General features: G+C 36.3%; 1 protein-coding gene and 1 pseudogene across 1 annotated transcript; both read left to right on the top strand.

Moving 5' to 3' along the window:
* The first annotated feature begins 1,014 nt into the window (after positions 1-1,014).
* LOC149039822 (oncoprotein-induced transcript 3 protein-like) lies at positions 1,015-4,337 on the top strand. The gene is made up of 6 exons (XM_089181463.1): positions 1,015-1,087; positions 1,552-1,677; positions 1,821-2,226; positions 2,970-3,149; positions 3,407-3,687; positions 4,098-4,337. Exons 1-6 carry the CDS (start codon positions 1,015-1,017, stop codon positions 4,229-4,231), a joined length of 1,200 nt encoding a protein of 399 aa, XP_089037589.1. The 3' UTR covers positions 4,232-4,337.
* A 2,447-nt stretch (positions 4,338-6,784) lies between these two features.
* LOC113683277 (uncharacterized) overlaps positions 6,785-18,420 on the top strand; it is a 31,745-nt pseudogene continuing 20,109 nt past the window's right edge.

Below are 18,420 nucleotides of genomic sequence, written 5' to 3'. Positions count from 1 at the left end.
GTAAAAATCAAAGCAACTAACCTAAACATCACAGCCATCTAGTAGGCCATTTTATAGGCAGAGGAAACATATCGTCATCAAAAGAGACAAGCCGGGTTTTTCTTTCAGTAAACTAAAAAGTTGTCAAGGGACTAAAGTATTGAAACTGTAAATCAGCCGCTCGAAAAATTTTCACTCTAGGACGTTATTGTCCTAGTTGTTGGTGAAATGGTGGAATGAACGACAAAAGGGATGATGTAACGTTTTCCTTGCCTGGTTCATTAACCCTGACATTTGCATAATTAGAACATTGTTATAGCATATTTGTCCACAATGCGTGCTGAGATATGCTGTTGACAAAATAAATATCAGCTAATGATGGCGTTTTTATGTGGCTGGTAGTTCTACGGATTTTAATCTTTCACTGAACTTTAACTTAGACTGGTAAAAGTCATACTTAAAATTTCATTTTTTTCAAATTTTCATAGAGCCAATAAATTGAATTTTATTTCTGATATGAAAGTTTGTAAAAATAATAGAGTTTCCGAAGCTGTTGTATATGAGTTTACTATCGTTGACTTCTTTCAACAAGATAGCAAACATGATATATCTTCTTACATAATTTGAAAAAAAAGTTGCGTAATGAGTGTCAATTCCTTCACAAATAAGAAATTTATCGTTAAAATGAAATAAAATGTGCATGATGCCCAGAAAAAATGAATATAGATTAATCGACAGCTTTTCATTCTTACTAGTACGTTGGTATGCGTTGCTTCATTTCACGTCATTTTCCCTTCTGGTGCTAATGATTATCTTTTGTGATCAAATATGAACTGTCGTCTTTCGTGAATTGTCAAATAAGCAGACTGCAATTCGCGATCCTCCGCTGAATTAAATAGAAAACACCCTACCAAGTTGAGCGTTAACTGGTCATCTTTAAATCTGACCGAAATTTGCAGAACTCCTCAAACGTTTTTTGCTCTTCACCGAAGGACATAGACTAAATTGTACAGCTTCTTCCCTTCGCCTTCCACCATGTCAATTTCAGGTGTTTCCCTGTTGATAACTTTGGCGTTTATCTTGAGTCAATCGCCCAGCAGTGGAAAAGGTATGTGCAAGAACTTTTGTGAATTTTTGTCCAGTATGTTTCATCAGATAAGAAATAAGATGGATTTTAAGAAGTAAAATTCATTTTTCCATGTCTCTCTGACAGTATCAATTTTTTAAATTTAAAGCTATCACTGCATTTGTAAACTGACCACTGAAACGAACAAGAAAAGTATAAGAGATCTGCTGAAAATGCTTGTGTACCGTGTACCGTGTATCCGTTACAGATTTTTTCACATTTCAAGTGTTCATTTGTCGGCTTTAATCATTTTCAAAGTTGAACTTTGTATTTTTTAATTTTTAGTTGGAAAAACGTGACATGCAAAATTTTTACTTGTATCACTGTATCATAACTTAGCAAACTACTAGTTACTCCCAGTGCATTTCGGTGAAGCGGCTTATAACAAATCTATAGGAAATTAAAGAAATCCAACGCAATTTATGCCATGTTGTTCTACTCTACAGATGTCAATGAGTGCAATGTGAAAAATGGCGGATGTTCTCACAAGTGCACAAACACCAAAGGTAGTTATAGCTGCTCCTGCCCAGACCCCGAGCTGACACTGGCGCCAGATGGTCGCAATTGTGTTGGTAAGCAGCCAAATGGCATCATTTTGAGCTTGAAATTGCCACATTTGACGCAAGATGGAATTCGCTTCTTTTAGTAGAAAAAGCATTATTTTCCTTCTAAGACAGTTTCTATAATTAACTCAATTATTGTTCGTTTCTGTCAGCTTCCGGCGTTTCTGTTAAGTGCGACCAAAATGACATGTCAATCACATTACCAAAGACCCTCCTCCTCGGTTTGAGCCGTGAACATGTCACTCTCCGAGACGTCAAATGTGTTGCCAAGGAAACTAAAACCCACTTCACCCTTAAAACTGCATTAACCGGCTGTGGAACTACCGCAAGATTCGGTAAGGGTGCCGTGGTCTACAGCAACACTGTCTTGGAGATTCCCGTAAAAAATGATGCCATTATAACGAGAGTTCGCGAGATTGAGATTCCTTTCAGCTGCTACTATAAAAATACTGAAGCTGCAACTGCCGTTGGAGTCCAAGCTGATACCAAGAAACTGGTGTTTGACGAAGATGGAAAAGGAAAATTTACTGTTGCCCTGGATCTGTTTGCAGACCAACAGTAAGTCAGTGCCATGGTATTTTTATTATATAATAAAAAGTTGAATTTTCGTCAACTTAAAAGTGGATCTAACAAATCTATGAATGAATTTCTTTTCCTCCTGACAATCTACTTGTAATTGAGAAAATTCATTTTTAACTGTGTTGATTTGTGCCAACCAGTATAATTATTTTCATAAGATCATACATCACTGAATGGCCGGTATTTTCGTCGACTGTTTTCATAGTCGACATAGCCAGGTAAATTTCAATTCAGAGGAGTTTTTTCAGAGATGACCTGGTGATATTTTTGTTACTGCACGACCCATACTAAACGAAATTGATCCACGAACATCTTAAGAGTATCAATCACACTCACACACTCTGGACAGAAGTTTAAAATGTAGTCTGTTTTGTTATTAATATTTGACATTTTTTTGCTATGACATTGCCAAACCAACTGACTGATTCGTGATCAAAGTGTACTTTGGTATTATCAACTGAGCTATTAACGTAAATTGACGTAAATTGGCCACCGTTAGACGTTTCGAGCGCAAGACCTGTCGGTCGCTCTGACGAAGGACTAACGCTCAAAGCGGTATCCAATTTACATTATCAACTAATTTGATGATACCAAAGTTATACTCTCCCACCAACGCAGAACCACAATTGTTCAGAGACTTACCCCTTACTCGGGACAAGTTTGATACAACCACCTTTGTCATATTTAACATCAAACATGTGATTCTCCTTTTTATTCATCAGGTTTAAGTCACGCTATACTGAAAAAGACTACCCAGTGCAAGTCAAACTAAGGCAGGATCTGTACTTCGAGGCATCTGTGAAATCCAAGGACAAAACTTTGTCAGTTTTGGGTGAAAACTGTGTCGCCACTCCCACGCAAGATAGTAAACACGCTACATCATATCCTCTCATTACCAACGGGTTAGTTATGCTCTTCTAACACTTAAGTGAAAATCTCGAATTTCTCACCGCACCTGGGTTTGCAGAGACGAAAAAAATCTTGGGTTTTATAATGAGAATAGGAAATAATAAGAAAGGAAAAAAACAGCTGCACTTGTTTACAATACAAGGTGCTTGGGCTTATTCACCTATTCTGATAAATAAGTTCTTGTATTCTCTAATTTAAGCACCGATGCATATTTCTAAGCAGTAACAAACGTTTCTTTTGTTATCCTCAGGTGCCCTGTGGATGGAACTACCAATATCATGAAGTCTTCTGTAGGCACCTTCCGATTCACCACAGAAAGCTTTAAATTCATCGCCAAACACCCATTCCTCTTTGTCCATTGCCAAATAAGGGTTTGTGACTCAACCGATCCAAAGTCGAGATGCGCTCAAGGATGCCTTCGAGGAGACAGGATAAGGCGTGACGTCACCACTGATGACAAAATATACTCACTAGCTCAGGGACCACTAACATTTTATGCTGATGAAGAAGACGCTGGATCAACTCTTAGTGGTAAAAGAAAAATGCCGAATTTAACTAGCTACAATGTTTTTATCTAGGAAAAGTTCTTATGGCAGTTTCCCTTGTGCTTGGCTCCCTCTCTGACAGCCGTTTCATGCAATCGAGTGGGTTATTCATTATCCTTTCTGCCCACATGCAAATGGAGTTTAACCAATATCACCAAAAATACGTATATACATTAACAAAAAGATCCCATTCTGCTTAAATAAAACACTGGCGTTGACAAAGTCCGAGAAATAAGAGAGCAGTGATACACAAACATAAAGTAATCCATCCTGAAGCTTTGCCAGTCTCGAAACCATAATGGTTTAATAACAGCCTGTGAAAAGATGTAACGAAAGTTATATTGTTTGCAGTTGCGCTAAAAAAAATCCCAACATAACTTGATTGTCTGCTTGTAGGTGTAACCGTCCCAGCAGTGGTTTCCATGGCAACGATCTCTGCGTTCTGCCTTGTGGGAATCGTTTGGCTGTCACTCAAGAAACCCAGTCAAGACTCGGGTTACTTTCCTCTCAGTGTGTCACCAGAAGAGTAAGACTGGTGAAACACAACAACTGGAGCACAGAACAGAAGTTCATAAACTATACTTGACTAAACATTGTATTTAAAGAATAGGAGGCAATGCAATAAAACTTTGGTACGAGAAATACTGTCTCCTTTCTTTACGACTACAGCTTCCTCCTACACGTACCACCACCATCAAAAGTTTATCCCCTCTAGGGAAATTTTCATATTGTAAGAAAAAGCTGATCAGTTTTACGTAAAGTGGTCATATTATCGAAAAAGAGACACTTGGTTGAAAAACACCACAAAGACTTTTTGATGAAGACATGTAAGAGTAACCTCAGCCAATCCAGTTTCGATCTAGTGATACACGCGTAAAACAACCTCAAAAAATGTTTTTCAATGAAATGAAATCTCTGCCACTTTCAAGAACACCCTATTCATATTATCACTTTTCTCTAACGAAGACTATGCCGATGGTTTGTTCTAACAAAAGTTTTATACTGCATTGGCTACAAAAATTATCAGAGGAAATAAAACATGGTGGTAACCACCAAAGCCATTTCATTCTACCAACACGATAATCACACTTCATCCAGTTTTACGTCAAGGCTGATGAATTATTTTTAAAAATACATATAGCAGAAGAAGTAGGGAGAATAATTTGATGAAAGAGGTAAAGTTGATTCTGCTCTGACGAGTTTTTACACTCTATGGTCATTTTCAACGTTTGATAGGAGAAATGAAGAGCAAATTTTAAATAGGGCTGAGAATTCCATCCCCTAATCCCACAAAACAAATCGGTGCTGCAAATTTAAAGAACCACTTTTTGGTAACATTTTATCGCCTTAAAAGAGTCATCATCAGTTTCCAATCAAGCACAAGGGCAAATGAGCAGACTTACTATTAAACATACATTGTAAGTGACCCCTTCTCGGATGAAAACCGTACGTGTGAAAGTGATTTAATCAATCTCTGTTTATCAATCGCCACTTTTCTTCTTTTAATTTTCAAGCCTTATTTTCCAATTGGTACTTACCGGGTATTCTTGCGACAAGGGCCCCGTTTATATGGTCTCGGGTAGCCGAGACAGCTCCAGCCTACAGTTTCTCTGACCGAGCTAACTTTTTGCTTACTTCTCTGAAATTTCAACTAACCGTTTATAAAAAAATATGGAGCTCCTTTCGGGGGGCGAGTTGTCTCCCCGTGGAAGCTAAGATAGCCCTGTTAGGCGGGACAACGTTTTTTCATTTTTACACTTCGACTCACCCGCCTAAGACAAAAGAGCTCAAATCTTGTCCAACTATTCCTTTTGTTCCCAAGATCTCATCAGCAATTCTCCTCACTGTCTGCCATACAATTCCTATGATGTTAGCTCGGAGAATTTGGTATTGGATCAATCAGCAATCCCCTAAATGATATTTTTCTTCATTCTCATCACTTATGTTCTTGATATTGACTTGAGGAGAAATTCTGTCTCTGTCATTCGTGGGAGTTAAAGGATTAATGACCTCCCTAGCTGTCACGAGAGAGGCTGGTGTCGAGACTGATGTTGAGAAAACTGCTACAGCTCCTTATTAACGTTGAATAAAGCTGTATCAAGGGGAAGGTTATTTCACGTACCCATGACTATTTGAATAGGACTTAAGTCAATACCATTAGAATTTGTTCGTGATCAGATGATTCTTCAGCGAGTATGACATGTTTCTTCCTCTACCAAGAATTTTTTATTCGCCTAGTTTAGTTCATTACTCCTCACCTTGCGTAAATAATGGTAACATATTATTTTTTTCTACGCTGAATTTGTTTTACAATAGCAAAAAATCCTCCCACGATTCTTTCTACTTTGCAACAGCTTTACGTAAAATTTGATTGTAATGAAGGATTTGATGAGTATTTCTCATCCACAGCTCCTCATAAACGTTAAATAACGCTGTATCTAGGGGAAGGGTCTTGTCGGGTACCCAGGACCATTTAAATAGGATTTAAATAAGTATCATTAAATTTTGTGTTTTGATTCTTTAGCGAGTATGACATTTATTCCCTCACACCAAGAATTTGTTACTCGCTTAGTTAGTTTCCTTACCTTGCGTAAATAACAGCAAATTGTTTTTTTTTTTAATTTAATTTGGCTGTATTAAAGGATTTAATCAGTATTTCTCATCCACGCCGACCTTTTCGGAGCCAGTCTGCGGCGCTCTATTTGCATACCTGATGGAGTCTACACCTTGGTTACACAACACTTTTGATTACACCTGTAATTTCCAAATGTTCTTTGTGTTTGATTCCCACCTGATCTAAACACTTTCTTTGTTATGGCAGGACACAAATGAAGACGTATGTTTACATCGGTTTTTTTGTCGAACATGTGACAATATTGCAAGTTGTAATTTGTGCCATATTGTGTAGAAAATAACCAAACGGATGAGAAAGTTCAGATAATCTTTTGCAGCACTCGAAATGAGCTGTACGCCAAAAGCTAAATCGGAAACTTCTCTGAGGAGCTTTGAGTAGTGTTGTGGATAAAGCATCGTTTCCAACTGATACAATGTCGATATCAAATTTGGTTTTGCTAATCTTATTAATGTACTATGTAACATTTGGCGAAATTCTTGGACATGATGTGGATGGAGAGCAAGGTAAGCATTTTGTTGATTCGACGAGCAACGGAGGAAATCTGGGAGAAATCTCAATCTTCAAAGTTTTATCGACGTCCTAATATATTTTCATCTGGTTCGGAATTGCAATGCGTGTTGAAAAAGCTGAGAAGAGATCGAATACCACGAATAACCTAGCTATTTACTGTTCTGCTTCACAATTCCATTTGATGGTTGTTTTAGATATAAAGGTATTCCAGATAACAAATGGTTGCATTGACTCATTCACCCTCTCTAGCTTGGAAGGACTTTGTACCAGAGTGGTGTACGGTGAAAGGCCGAGCGTTTTTGTCCAAAGACCTCTCGAATTTGGATGAATGTAAAAAGCTTTGCATTATGATGAATCCTAAATGTAATGCTGTGGAATGGTGGCAACAATTTGGAGGAATCTGCTATGAATGTACAAAGCCTTACTTGAAATGTCCATACCATAATCTAGGAAGCCTTGTATATCCTCCTCACGTCTTCATTAAGGAAAACAAATCTGGTAAGTCGACTCTATTCTGCTTAGACAAAAGACAACGAAAATTTTAGGGCTAAATTAAATTGAATTTTGCAGCAATTCGACGTACAGAGTAGCCTTTTATGCAAGGTTTCTCATACCCTACTCACACCAAAGCTTAAATATGCTTTAAAGCTGTTTCGTTTTAAAATTTCTTTCCTCATAGATTCTCCCTAAACTGATGTTTGTCGAATCCTAATTCAGCTCATTAAAATACAAGATAGTGGTTGCCTGAGCCTTATTTCAGTTTTCATTTCTCTGTTACTAATTTTAATTTAGTTACACCCTGATTAACTAGACATGTTTTTCTGGTGGGAACGGCGTGTAAAATGATGTGCAGGCAAGATTTCCGTGTAAGCATACAGTTACATCTGATGAAAGAAAACAAAAGCGAAAAAAAATGGCAGAAAAAATACATTACTTTTGGGAAAATAAGGCCGAAGGAGGCGTGGTATCGCTCTCTTTCGGAGCTGGGTCAAGAACGCGAAGCAACAAAGAATTCGACTTATCATCATTGACGTGGGGCGAATGGAACCTAGGTCTCAGTGGTTCGGTACTTTCAACACTCTGCCATTCCTACCCTCTGAGGCTGAATAATCTCATTTTTGGTCGTTGCGGAAGTAAGGAAGTGTCATCAAAAGTGGAAAAAATAATGTGTGTCCGTCTTAACTTTTAGCTCTAACAGCAATCGACCACTGTGACTCAAATCCTTATCTACATGAAGCAGCTTATCAAAGATTACCTGAAGGGTACGAATGCTCCTGCCTGTCTGGTTACATAGGAAAACGTAAACTGCTGAAAAGCTAAGCTCTAGCTAAGATTGAGCCTTAAATAATAAAAACCTCCTTTTTTATCTAAACTTTTAGATATCGACGAATTACCCTTGCTTTCCCTGCAAAAATGATGCTGAGTGTCGCAATAGTCCTGTGAGTTACCGGGGCGACCTTATCCGGGATATACAAGAAAAACTCGGGAAACGGTTTAAACCGCTTTCATAATAATTTACTTCATTATTTAATTTAATTTCTGTCTGTTTGTATTTTACTATCCAGATATTTATGATTGTGCTAAGTTTCCTTGTAAGAATGGCGGTACTTGTAAAAATACTCCTGGGAGTTACCAGTGCACGTGTAAACTTGGTTATACAGGCAAGAACTGCGAGACAGGTAAGCTGGTTTTAAGTGTAAGAAGTAATCTTTTGGCAACATGGACGCGTTTATTTTTCGAAAGAAATTGTATGGGTGTGCAACTTCACTGAAGCAGAAAAATCTCAAATTATTATCATTATAATTCGCGTTGTTACTTACTTGTGATTACGTCTTTAGATATTGATGAATGTGTTGGATCTCCATGCAAAAACGGTGCTACTTGTCGAAATATTCCCGGAAGTCGCAAATGTATTTGTAAAGCAGGATTTAAATGAAGAGACTGCGGAAAAGTGAACTTCAAGAAAACCATAAACAATTTTTGGCTTCTCTATGGTATAAAACAAATAGATTCTGATTCCGAGGGTCTGTATAGTAACAAATAAAAAATAGTGTCATTATCATTATATACCAACGGAATTATTATTCCCGCTGTTACTTAATCGTCTTTATTATTTTCCCTTTACTATTATCATTATTATTTGCGTCGTTATTAACTTGTGATTTTGCCTTTAGATATCGATGAATGTGTTGGATCTCCCTGCAAAAATGGTGCTACTTGTCAGAATATTCCCGGAAGTCACAAATGTAACTGTAAACCCGGATTTACAGGCAGAGACTGCGGAAAAGGTGATCTTCACCAAAATGGTCATTTACTGTCCACGAGCTGTTTGCTCCATTTTTTGAGAATGATGCTTACCTTGCAACCTCAGAAGTATTAAAGGGTGCTTACTTTCAGCACTTCTCTAGACATTGGGCGAAGGATGTGGTAGGGGGCTTGTTCTTCTAAATTATGTCATTGCCTTAAGGACTGATTACTTAAAACATTTGATAATGTCACAGTTAAAAAAATGCACTTTTTTGGTTCCTCTATTGTATGAAACAAATCGATTCTGCGTCCGAGGGTCTGTCTAGTACAGTAACAAATAACAAATACGTCACAATGTGGCTATAACAATAGTGACACATAATAGCTGAACTTTGTTTTTTATTGTTTCCACATTTAGATACCATCCGTGATCTATAACAGACGCACGCTAGCATTGAATCTATTTGTCAACTAAATTTATAGTAAAGTTCGGATATAACGCGCGCTGTCATTAGTTGAAACAGCGTGCTCTATCAGAGTACAGAACCTAGAGAAAGAGAGCTAAAGCCATCACGCCGTCTGCCAAATCGTACTATGCCGACCATTTCCTGGACTTCCTTCTAGCTTTTTTTCATTCATTGAAAGTAAAATATCGGAACAAGCAAGCCAGAAAATTGCAACAGAAGAACCAAACAAAGGTTTATAAGCATGTCAACTGCCGTAATTGATGTTATTATAACGTGAAATTTGGAATGGACAGAGCGAATTATAAAGGTTTTAAGGCTCAGTTTGATTGCAAGCTTGCGTACGGTAATAAAATCAAACACAGCTAACATTCGTGTAGTATAGATAGTTTCGTGTTCAAAAACAAAACGCAACGAAATAGAAATGATGAAAAGTATAGCCAAACTGGCATAACTGTTAAATTTCAAACTGAAAATGACGGTGTAAGAACGAATGTTATCGTACTGAATCGCGGCCAGCTCATCACGGCGATCTCCGGTCATAGCATTGAAGCAAGCCTCAGAAATTACATCGGCCGCCCTTCGAGTGAACAACTAAGAGCTTGCTCTGATATCCTTACCGATGCGTTGAGTGGAAGGCCACATCAGTCACAGCAGCCGAGTTTTACAGCGCTGTCATCCCGAGCAATCTCTATATTCCTGTGAATTCGGCTGTCGTTCATTCATATAACACACCCCTCGAGCAATTTGTTTTCTAATTGTCATTTGAAAAAACTCGCGTGTTTTTTGATCTTCAATTCGGCCGAATTTCTCTGAACATTTCTCTTTCAGATTCTGTATTAGAGACTAAAAAACTTTAGGCAATAGTGTTAAAATCGACCTGCCAAACTACTTCAGTTAAACTATTGCAGATTGTAAACTTTGATGTTTTGAAAATTTTGACAGCTTTAGTCTTGTTCAACCAATCAGATTATTTGAACCATTCTAACAACGATTCAGATTGACTTTTTGTAGCGTGCTTTAGGAGAGTATAAGCATGCTGACGACGGTGTTGTTCTCTCTGAAAATAAAGTTTTTTTCGATATTTAAAAGTACTAGGTGGGGAATTTAACGGATTCTTTCTTATAAAAAAAAAATAGAGAAGCCTCGACTGTGCACTGTTCTATTGTAAAGCACTTAGGAAGCAGCTAGAGCACTCAGGAAATGGGGAGAAACACGAGACATAGTCAAATGTTTCCTCCCACTTTTCTTTGTGCCAGCCTCTCTAACGTGATTTACAACAGAACAGAGCATGGTCAAGGCTTCACTATGTGTTAAAGAAAAGTGATTTCTGATTATATATACAGATGTGGACGGGTGCGTTGGATCTCCTTGTAAAAACGGTGCTCTATGGCAATATTCCCCGCTGTTACGAATGCAGTTGTGAATTAGTATTTACAGGCAAAAGTTGTGAAATAAGTTTGAGTTTTCGTGGACTCGAGAGATAACCTTATCAGTAGCCTCTAATAGATATTTTTGTGATCCCCCTATATTAAATTCTATCGCCAAAATAAGGTAAAATATTGTAATTTATAGGAAGAGGTACTTTTTACTTTAATCAGGAAAATTTATATTAATTTGTACCTTCATATTTAGATATTAACGAGTGTGCTGGATCTCCTTGTAAAAACGGCGCTAAATGTCTAAATATTCCGGGGAGATACCTGTGCAGTTGTAAAGCAGGTTTTACAGGAAGGAACTGCGACACAGGTTAGCAAGTCCGCTCTCTTTTTAATTCCACTACCTTTCTACAATCTATCTATCCATTTAGAATCATGAACTTTTTGCAATATCTCTGGAAGGAGTTGATTTAATTAATTTTGCATTTAGGAACATATTTAATAAGTGTCCTGGATTGTTTTGAGGAAAAAAAGGATGCTACAAATCTAACGTGAAGTTACTTTCTAATTTCTAGACGATCTGAAATTCTTGTTACATCCAAATTAAGATCACGATATTATCCATGGGCTATTTGCTCCTTATTTTGAAATTACTTGCCACACAAATGATACTTACTTTGCAATCTCAGCAATATGAATGGAGGCTTACTACTATCAGTACTGCTCTAGACATTAGGCGAAGCCATAAAATGATGTGGTGGGGTGGGCGTGTTCTTTTAAATTATGTAATTGCCTTAAGGACCGATTAATTACAATATTAAATAATATTTGGAATGATGAAAAAAAATTTGCAGTTTTTTCTTCTCTATTGTATAAAACAAATAGATTCTGTGTCCGATGGTCTGTATAGTACTAAGTAAAAAGGAACGTCGCAATGTGGTAGTAACAGTGATACACTTAGTAGCTGAATCTTGTTTTTTTTTGTTTGTTTGTTTCCACATTTCGATGTTCACTGTAATCTACAACAGATGCACGACAATATGGAATCTATTTCTTAATTCAATAGAAAACTGATCTCTAATTATATACAGATGTGGACGAGTGCACAGGTTCTCCTTGCAAAAACGGGGCATTATGTGAAATTGTTCTCGGCAAATACCGATGCAGTTGTAAATCAGGGTTTGCAGGCAGAAATTGTCAAAGAGGTTAATGGACTCAAGATACTACCTTTTTCGGACTAACTCATTTTTCATCCCTTTATCGATATTTTGTGATTCCCCTATATTAATTTTGATCGCAAGAAACAATTAAAAAGTAATTTTAATTTATAGAAAGAGGTACTTTTGACTTAATAAAAGAAGTGATATGTTAATTTGTACCTTCATATTTAGATATTGACGAATGTACTGGATCTCCTTGTAAAAACGGCGCTACATGTCAAAATATTCCCGGGAGTTACCTGTGCAGTTGTAAAGCAGGTGTTACTGGAAGGACCTGCGACACAGGTCAGCTAGCCCGCTCTCTTCTTAATTCCAATACCTTTTTACAACCTATCTCTCCATTAAGAACATGAACTTTTTGCAGCATTTCTTGAAGGAGATGATTTTATAAATTTTACATTTGGAATCGTATTTAATAAGTGTCCAGGATTGTATTAGAAAAAAAGATGAAAAAAAAAGAAAAGGAGTTTACAACTCTAACGTGAAGTTTTTGTTAAATTTCTAGGCAATACATCCTTCTCGTTGCAACCAAAATAAGATCATAATCTTCTCATGTTACATCAGTTTTAATTTCTGATAGTCTAATCCATTGGAGAATGCAAACAAAAAGCAATGGTAGTTCTAAATATCATTGCGGTTTAAGTTATATTGATGCCTACTTTGTTATCTAGATATTAATGAGTGTGCTAAGTCCCCTTGTAAGAACGGTGCTACTTGTCAAAATATTGCTGGAAGCTACCAATGCGCGTGTAAACCTGGCTATACAGACAGGAACTGTGCGACAGGTAAGCTGCCTTGTAAAGTCAGATCATCTCATCGACATAAATGAGGTTCATTTCTCCTACTGGAACCTTTTTCTTTAAAAAGCGCCGTTAAAAGTTGGTTTTAAATATAATCGCGTTTAAAGTTCTTTTGACTTTTAATTTGTTATCTAGATATCAATGAATGTGCTAAGTACCCTTGTAAGAACGGTGCTACTTGTCAAAATCTCCCTGGATGTTACCGATGCACGTGTAAATCTGGATATACAGACAGGAACTGTCAGACAGGTAAGCTGCCTTGTAAAATTAATATTCATCTTTTGGCGACATAGATGAGGTTCATTTCTCTTACTGGATTGTACTCTAAAAAGCGTCAATAAATGTTGTTTCCATCATCTTGTATTGATTGGACAGTTCTAATATGATAATCATGTGAACTTTGACAAAGCACTGTGTGCTCCTTGTAGAAAACTCGGAACAAAGTCTTGAATAGCGCTCTAATATCGTTGCAACTAAAAGTCCTCCATTGCCTTTATCTGAAATTAGTTATTTGGTTTCTCATTCTATATACAGATATAGACGAGTGTGCTGAATCTCTGTGTCAAAACGATGCCTTGTGTCAAAATCTTCCTGGAAGTTACCGATGCAAGTGTAAATCCGGGTATTCTGGAAGAAACTGTGAAAAAGGTGAACTTTGTTAAGTATAAAAGTTTCATTAGGAACAGTAACTTTCATCTTGCCTTCACTTAATTTTTTTAAAATCGCTTCATAACCAAGATATCACCTTTTCTGAGAAGCACCTCGTTGCATTTTGCAATTCGTTGACCTAATTACTGTTTGATGATATTTAGTGAGTACCATTATTATTGTTCATGGGCTTCATCCCCTTAAGAACATTTTTGTGATTTCCCTATATTTACTCCTATAGCAAAAAAATAAATAAATAACAATAACTTATTAGAAGAAATACTTTTAACTCCTTGCAAGAAAAGTTATATCAATTTGTACTTTTTTATTTAGATATTAACGAGTGTGCTGTATCTCTTTGTAAAAACGGCGCTACATGTCGAAATTTGCCTGGGAGTTACCTGTGCATTTGTAAAGCAGGTTTTACAGGAAGGAACTGCAACACAGGTCAGTTGGCCTGCTCTTTTTTAATTCCAATACCTTTCTACAATCTACCTATCCATTTAGGACTATGAAACTTTTATCAGTATCTCTGGAAGGAGTTAATTACATTATTTTTGCTTTTGTGGACCTGTTTAGTGAGTGTCCTGGATTAATTTTTAAAAAAGATATATTCAATATATTATAATATATAAGAAGAGGTATTTTTCTACTTTATGCAACAAAAGTTATATTAATTTGTACTCTTTTATTTAGTTGTTAACGAATGTGCTTGATCTCCTCGTAAAAACGGCGCTCAATGTTTTAATATTTCAATATTCCCGGGAGTTATTCGTGCAATTGTAAAGCAGGTTTTTATAGTAAGGAACTGCTTCTATTACCTTTCTACAATCTATCTATTCATTTAAGTTTTTTAACAACTTCTAGCAGTATCTCTGGAAGGAGATAATTTCATCAATTTTGCATTTGAAAACGTATTTAATAGGTTTCCTGGATTGTTTTGAAAAAAAAAAGTGTGCTACAAGTCTAACGTGAGGTTATTGTTAAATTCCTTGACGATATGTACTTCTCGTTGCATCCAGACTAAGATCATAATATTTACATGTTACACCACTTTTATTTCTTTTATTTCTCCATTGGAGAATGCAAACGAAAGGAAATGCTAGTTTAAAATATTATTGCTGTTTAAGTTCTTTTGACTTTTAATTTGTTATCTAGATATCAATGAGTGTGCTAAATCCCCTTGTAAGAACGGTGCTACTTGTCAAAATCTCCCTGGATGTTACCGATGCACGTGTAAATCTGGATATACTGGACGAAACTGTGAAACTGGTGAGCTTTGTTAGGCTTAAAATTACATTACGAACAGTAGCTTTAATCTTGCCTTCATTTGAAATTTTTTAATCATTCCATTACCAAGATATCGCCTTTCTTGAGAAGCACTTCGCTGCATTTTGCAATTCGTTGACCTAAATACCGTTTTCGAATATTCAACTGAGTACCATTATTATTTTTAATTTACGTGTATTTCACGATGTACTCTTTACTGAATGCCACATCACATTTACATACTATTAAAATTGCTACTTTTAACGTTTTGTTTTGGCGAGTTGGGACCCCTCTTCAAAAATCATCGCTAGAAAATGAATATCATTATAATTGTATGCCAACGGAATTATTATTCCGGCTGTCACTTAATCATTATTATTATTATTGTTATATTTATTATAAGTTATTATTATTATTACTATTATTATTATTGTTATTATTATTATTATTATTATTATTATTATCCGCGTTGTTACGAACTTATGATTTCTTCTTCAGATATCGATGAATGTGTTGGATCTCCATGCAAAAATGGTGCTACTTGTCAAAATATTCCCGGAAGTCACAAATGTAACTGTAAACCCGGATTTACAGGCAGAGACTGCGGAAAAGGTGAACTTCACCAAAATGGTTATTTATCTTCCACGAGTTATTTGCTCCATTTTTTGAGATTACTCGTTTAGACTTGTGATTTTGTCTATAGATATCGATGAATGTGTTGGATCTCCCTGCAAAAACGGTGCTACTTGTCAAAATACTCCCGGAAGTCACAAATGTAACTGTAAACCCGGATTTACAGGCAGAGACTGCGGAAAAGGTGAACTTCACCAAAATGGTTATTTATCTTCCACGAGTTATTTGCTCCATTTTTTGAGATTACTCGCCGCACAAATGATACTTACCTTGCAACCTCAGCAATAGGAAAAGGGGCTTACTACTCTCAGCACCACTCCAGACATTTATCGAAGCCATAAAATGATGTGGTAGGAGAGGGGGAGAGCGTGTTCTTCTCAATTTTGTCATTGCCTTAAGGACCATTATTTACAAAATTAAATGATGTCTAAAAATGACAAAAATAATTGCATTTTTTTGCTTCTCCATTGTATAAAACAAATAGATTCTGTGTCCAAGGGTCTGTAGAGAAAGAAATAACATAAACGTCAAAATGTGGTAATAACAGTGGTGACATACTTAGTGGCCGAGCCTTGTTTTTTTGTTGTTGTTGCTTCTCATCTTTAAATGTCATTCGTGATCTATAGCAGACGAACGGCATCGTGGAATCCATTTGTTAATTAAATAGAGAACTGATCTCTAATTATATATACAGATGTGGACGAGTGCACAGGTTCTCCTTGCAAAAACGGTGCTCTATGTCAAAATGTTCCCGGCAGTTATCGATGCAGTTGTAAATCAGGATTTGCAGGCGGAAACTGTCAAAAAGGTTTGTGGACTCGAGAGACTTTCTGACCAACTGAACCACAATCCACTCATAGATATATTTCTGACTCCCCTGTATTTAATTCTATCACAAATCAGAAAACAAATAAATGATTATATTGTAGAGGATCATATAGGAAGAGGTACTTTTTACTTTATGCAAGAAATGTTATATTTATTTGCGCTTGCATATCTAGATATTGACGAGTGTGCTGGATATCCCTGTAAAAACGGCGCTTCATGTCAAAATATCCCCGGGAGTTACCTGTGCTGGTGTAAAGTAGGTTTTACAGGAAGGAACTGCGACACAGGTCAGCTAGCCCGCTCTCTTTATTTCCAATACCTTACTGCTATCTATCTACCCATTTTGGAATCATGAACTTTTTGCGATATATTTGGATAGAGTTAATTTCATTAATTTTGTTTTTTTGAACGTATTTAATGTGTCCTGGATTTTTTTAAAAAAAGCGAACAAAAAAGATGCTATAAGTCTAAACATAAAAGTGAGTTTTTAGACTATACCTCCTTCTCAGTGCATCCAAATTAAGATCACAATATTTTAATGTTACACAAGTTTTAATTTTTGATAGTCTCTAATGGTAGAGATGCAAATCAAAGGAAATGGTAGTTTTAAATATCATGGCGGTTTAAGTTATATTAAATTTAAATCTATTATCTAGATATCAATGAATGTGTTAAAGCCCCTTGTAAGAACGGTGCTACTTGCCAAAATATTGCTGGAAGCTACCAGTGCGCCTGTAAACCTGGCTATACAGACAGGAACTGTGAGACAGGTAACCTGCCTTGTAAAATTAATAATCACCGTTTGCGACAGAGATGAGGTTCATTTCTCTCATTAGACCATATTCTGTTACTCTAAGATCGATGCAAGTAGAAAGTCCTCCATTGTCTTTATGTAAATTACGTCTTAATGCAAATGTAAATCCGGATATACTGGACGAGACTGTGAAACTGGTGAGCTTTGTTAGACTTAGAAATTTCATAAGGAACAGAAGCTTTCATTTTGCCTTTATTGAATGTTTAATCATATCATTAACATAAATGGTGTTACCATAGACAATTTTTGTTTGTCTATTGTGGAAAATGAATGGTTCTGTGTCCAAAGGTCTGTATAGTAACAACTAAAGAAAACGTCACAATGTGGTGATAGCATTGGTGAAACACTTTATAGTTTAGCCTTGTTTTTTTGTTGTTGTTAATCACATTTAGATCTCATCCGTGATCTATAACAGACGCACAACATCCTGAAATCTATCTGTTGATTCAATAGAAATTAAGACTGATCTATAATTATATTTACAGATGTGGACGAGTGCACAAGTTCTCCTTGCAAAAACGGTGCTCTGTGTCAAAATGTTCCCGGCAGTTACCGGTGCAGCTGTAAATCAGGATTTGCAGGCAAACATTGTCAAAGAGGTTTGTGGACTCAAGAGACTCCCTTTTCCGAACCAACCCAAATTTCATCCCTTTATAGATATATTTGTGACTCCCCTACATTTAATTCTATCGCAAAAAAAAAAAAAATAAATAAGTATTTATAACTTGTAGGAAGAGGCACTTTAGGCAAGAATGTTATAGCAATTTGTACTTTCATATTTAGATATTAACGAGTGTGCTGGATCTCCATGTAAAAACGGCGCCACATGTAAAAATATTCCCGGAAGTTACCTCTGCAGTTGTAAAGCAGGTTTTAATGGAAGGAACTGCGACACAGGTCAGCTAACCCGTTCTCTTTTTAATTCCAATACCTTTCTACAATCTATCTATCCATTTAGAATTAGGAACTTTTTAGGAACTTTTTGCAATATCTCTCGAAGAAGTTAATTTCATTTATTTTTTATTTGGAAACAAATTTAATAAGTGTCCTGGATTGCTTTATAAACTTATGAAACGAGCAAACAAAAATGGATGCTCAAAGTTTAACTTGAAGGTGCTGTTGAATTCCTACACGATATGTCCTTCTCGTTGCATCCAAATTAGGATCATCATATTTTCATGTTACACCAGTTTTTATTTCTGATAGTCCTATCCTTTGGAGAATGCAAACGAAAGGAACAACAGTTTAAAATATGATTCCGTTTAAGTTATC

The sequence above is a fragment of the Pocillopora damicornis genome, chromosome 9, assembly GCF_964200805.1.
Source record: "Pocillopora damicornis chromosome 9, jaPocDami1.2, whole genome shotgun sequence".
Lineage (NCBI taxonomy): Eukaryota > Metazoa > Cnidaria > Anthozoa > Scleractinia > Pocilloporidae > Pocillopora > Pocillopora damicornis.
Note: the sequence above shows the minus strand (reverse complement) of the source record. Positions and strands in the feature narration are given on the sequence as shown.

What these genes read in the sequence shown, in the direction of transcription:
- LOC149039822 (XM_089181463.1), top strand. Translation starts at nt 1,015, where the DNA reads ATGTCAATTTCAGGTGTTTCCCTGTTGATAACTTTGGCGTTTATCTTG. An exon ending in AGATGGTCGCAATTGTGTTG is followed by an intron (nt 1,678 to 1,820) that starts GTAAGCAGCCAA and finishes CGTTTCTGTCAG; the next exon opens with CTTCCGGCGTTTCTGTTAAG. An exon ending in TATCCTCTCATTACCAACGG is followed by an intron (nt 3,150 to 3,406) that starts GTTAGTTATGCT and finishes TGTTATCCTCAG; the next exon opens with GTGCCCTGTGGATGGAACTA.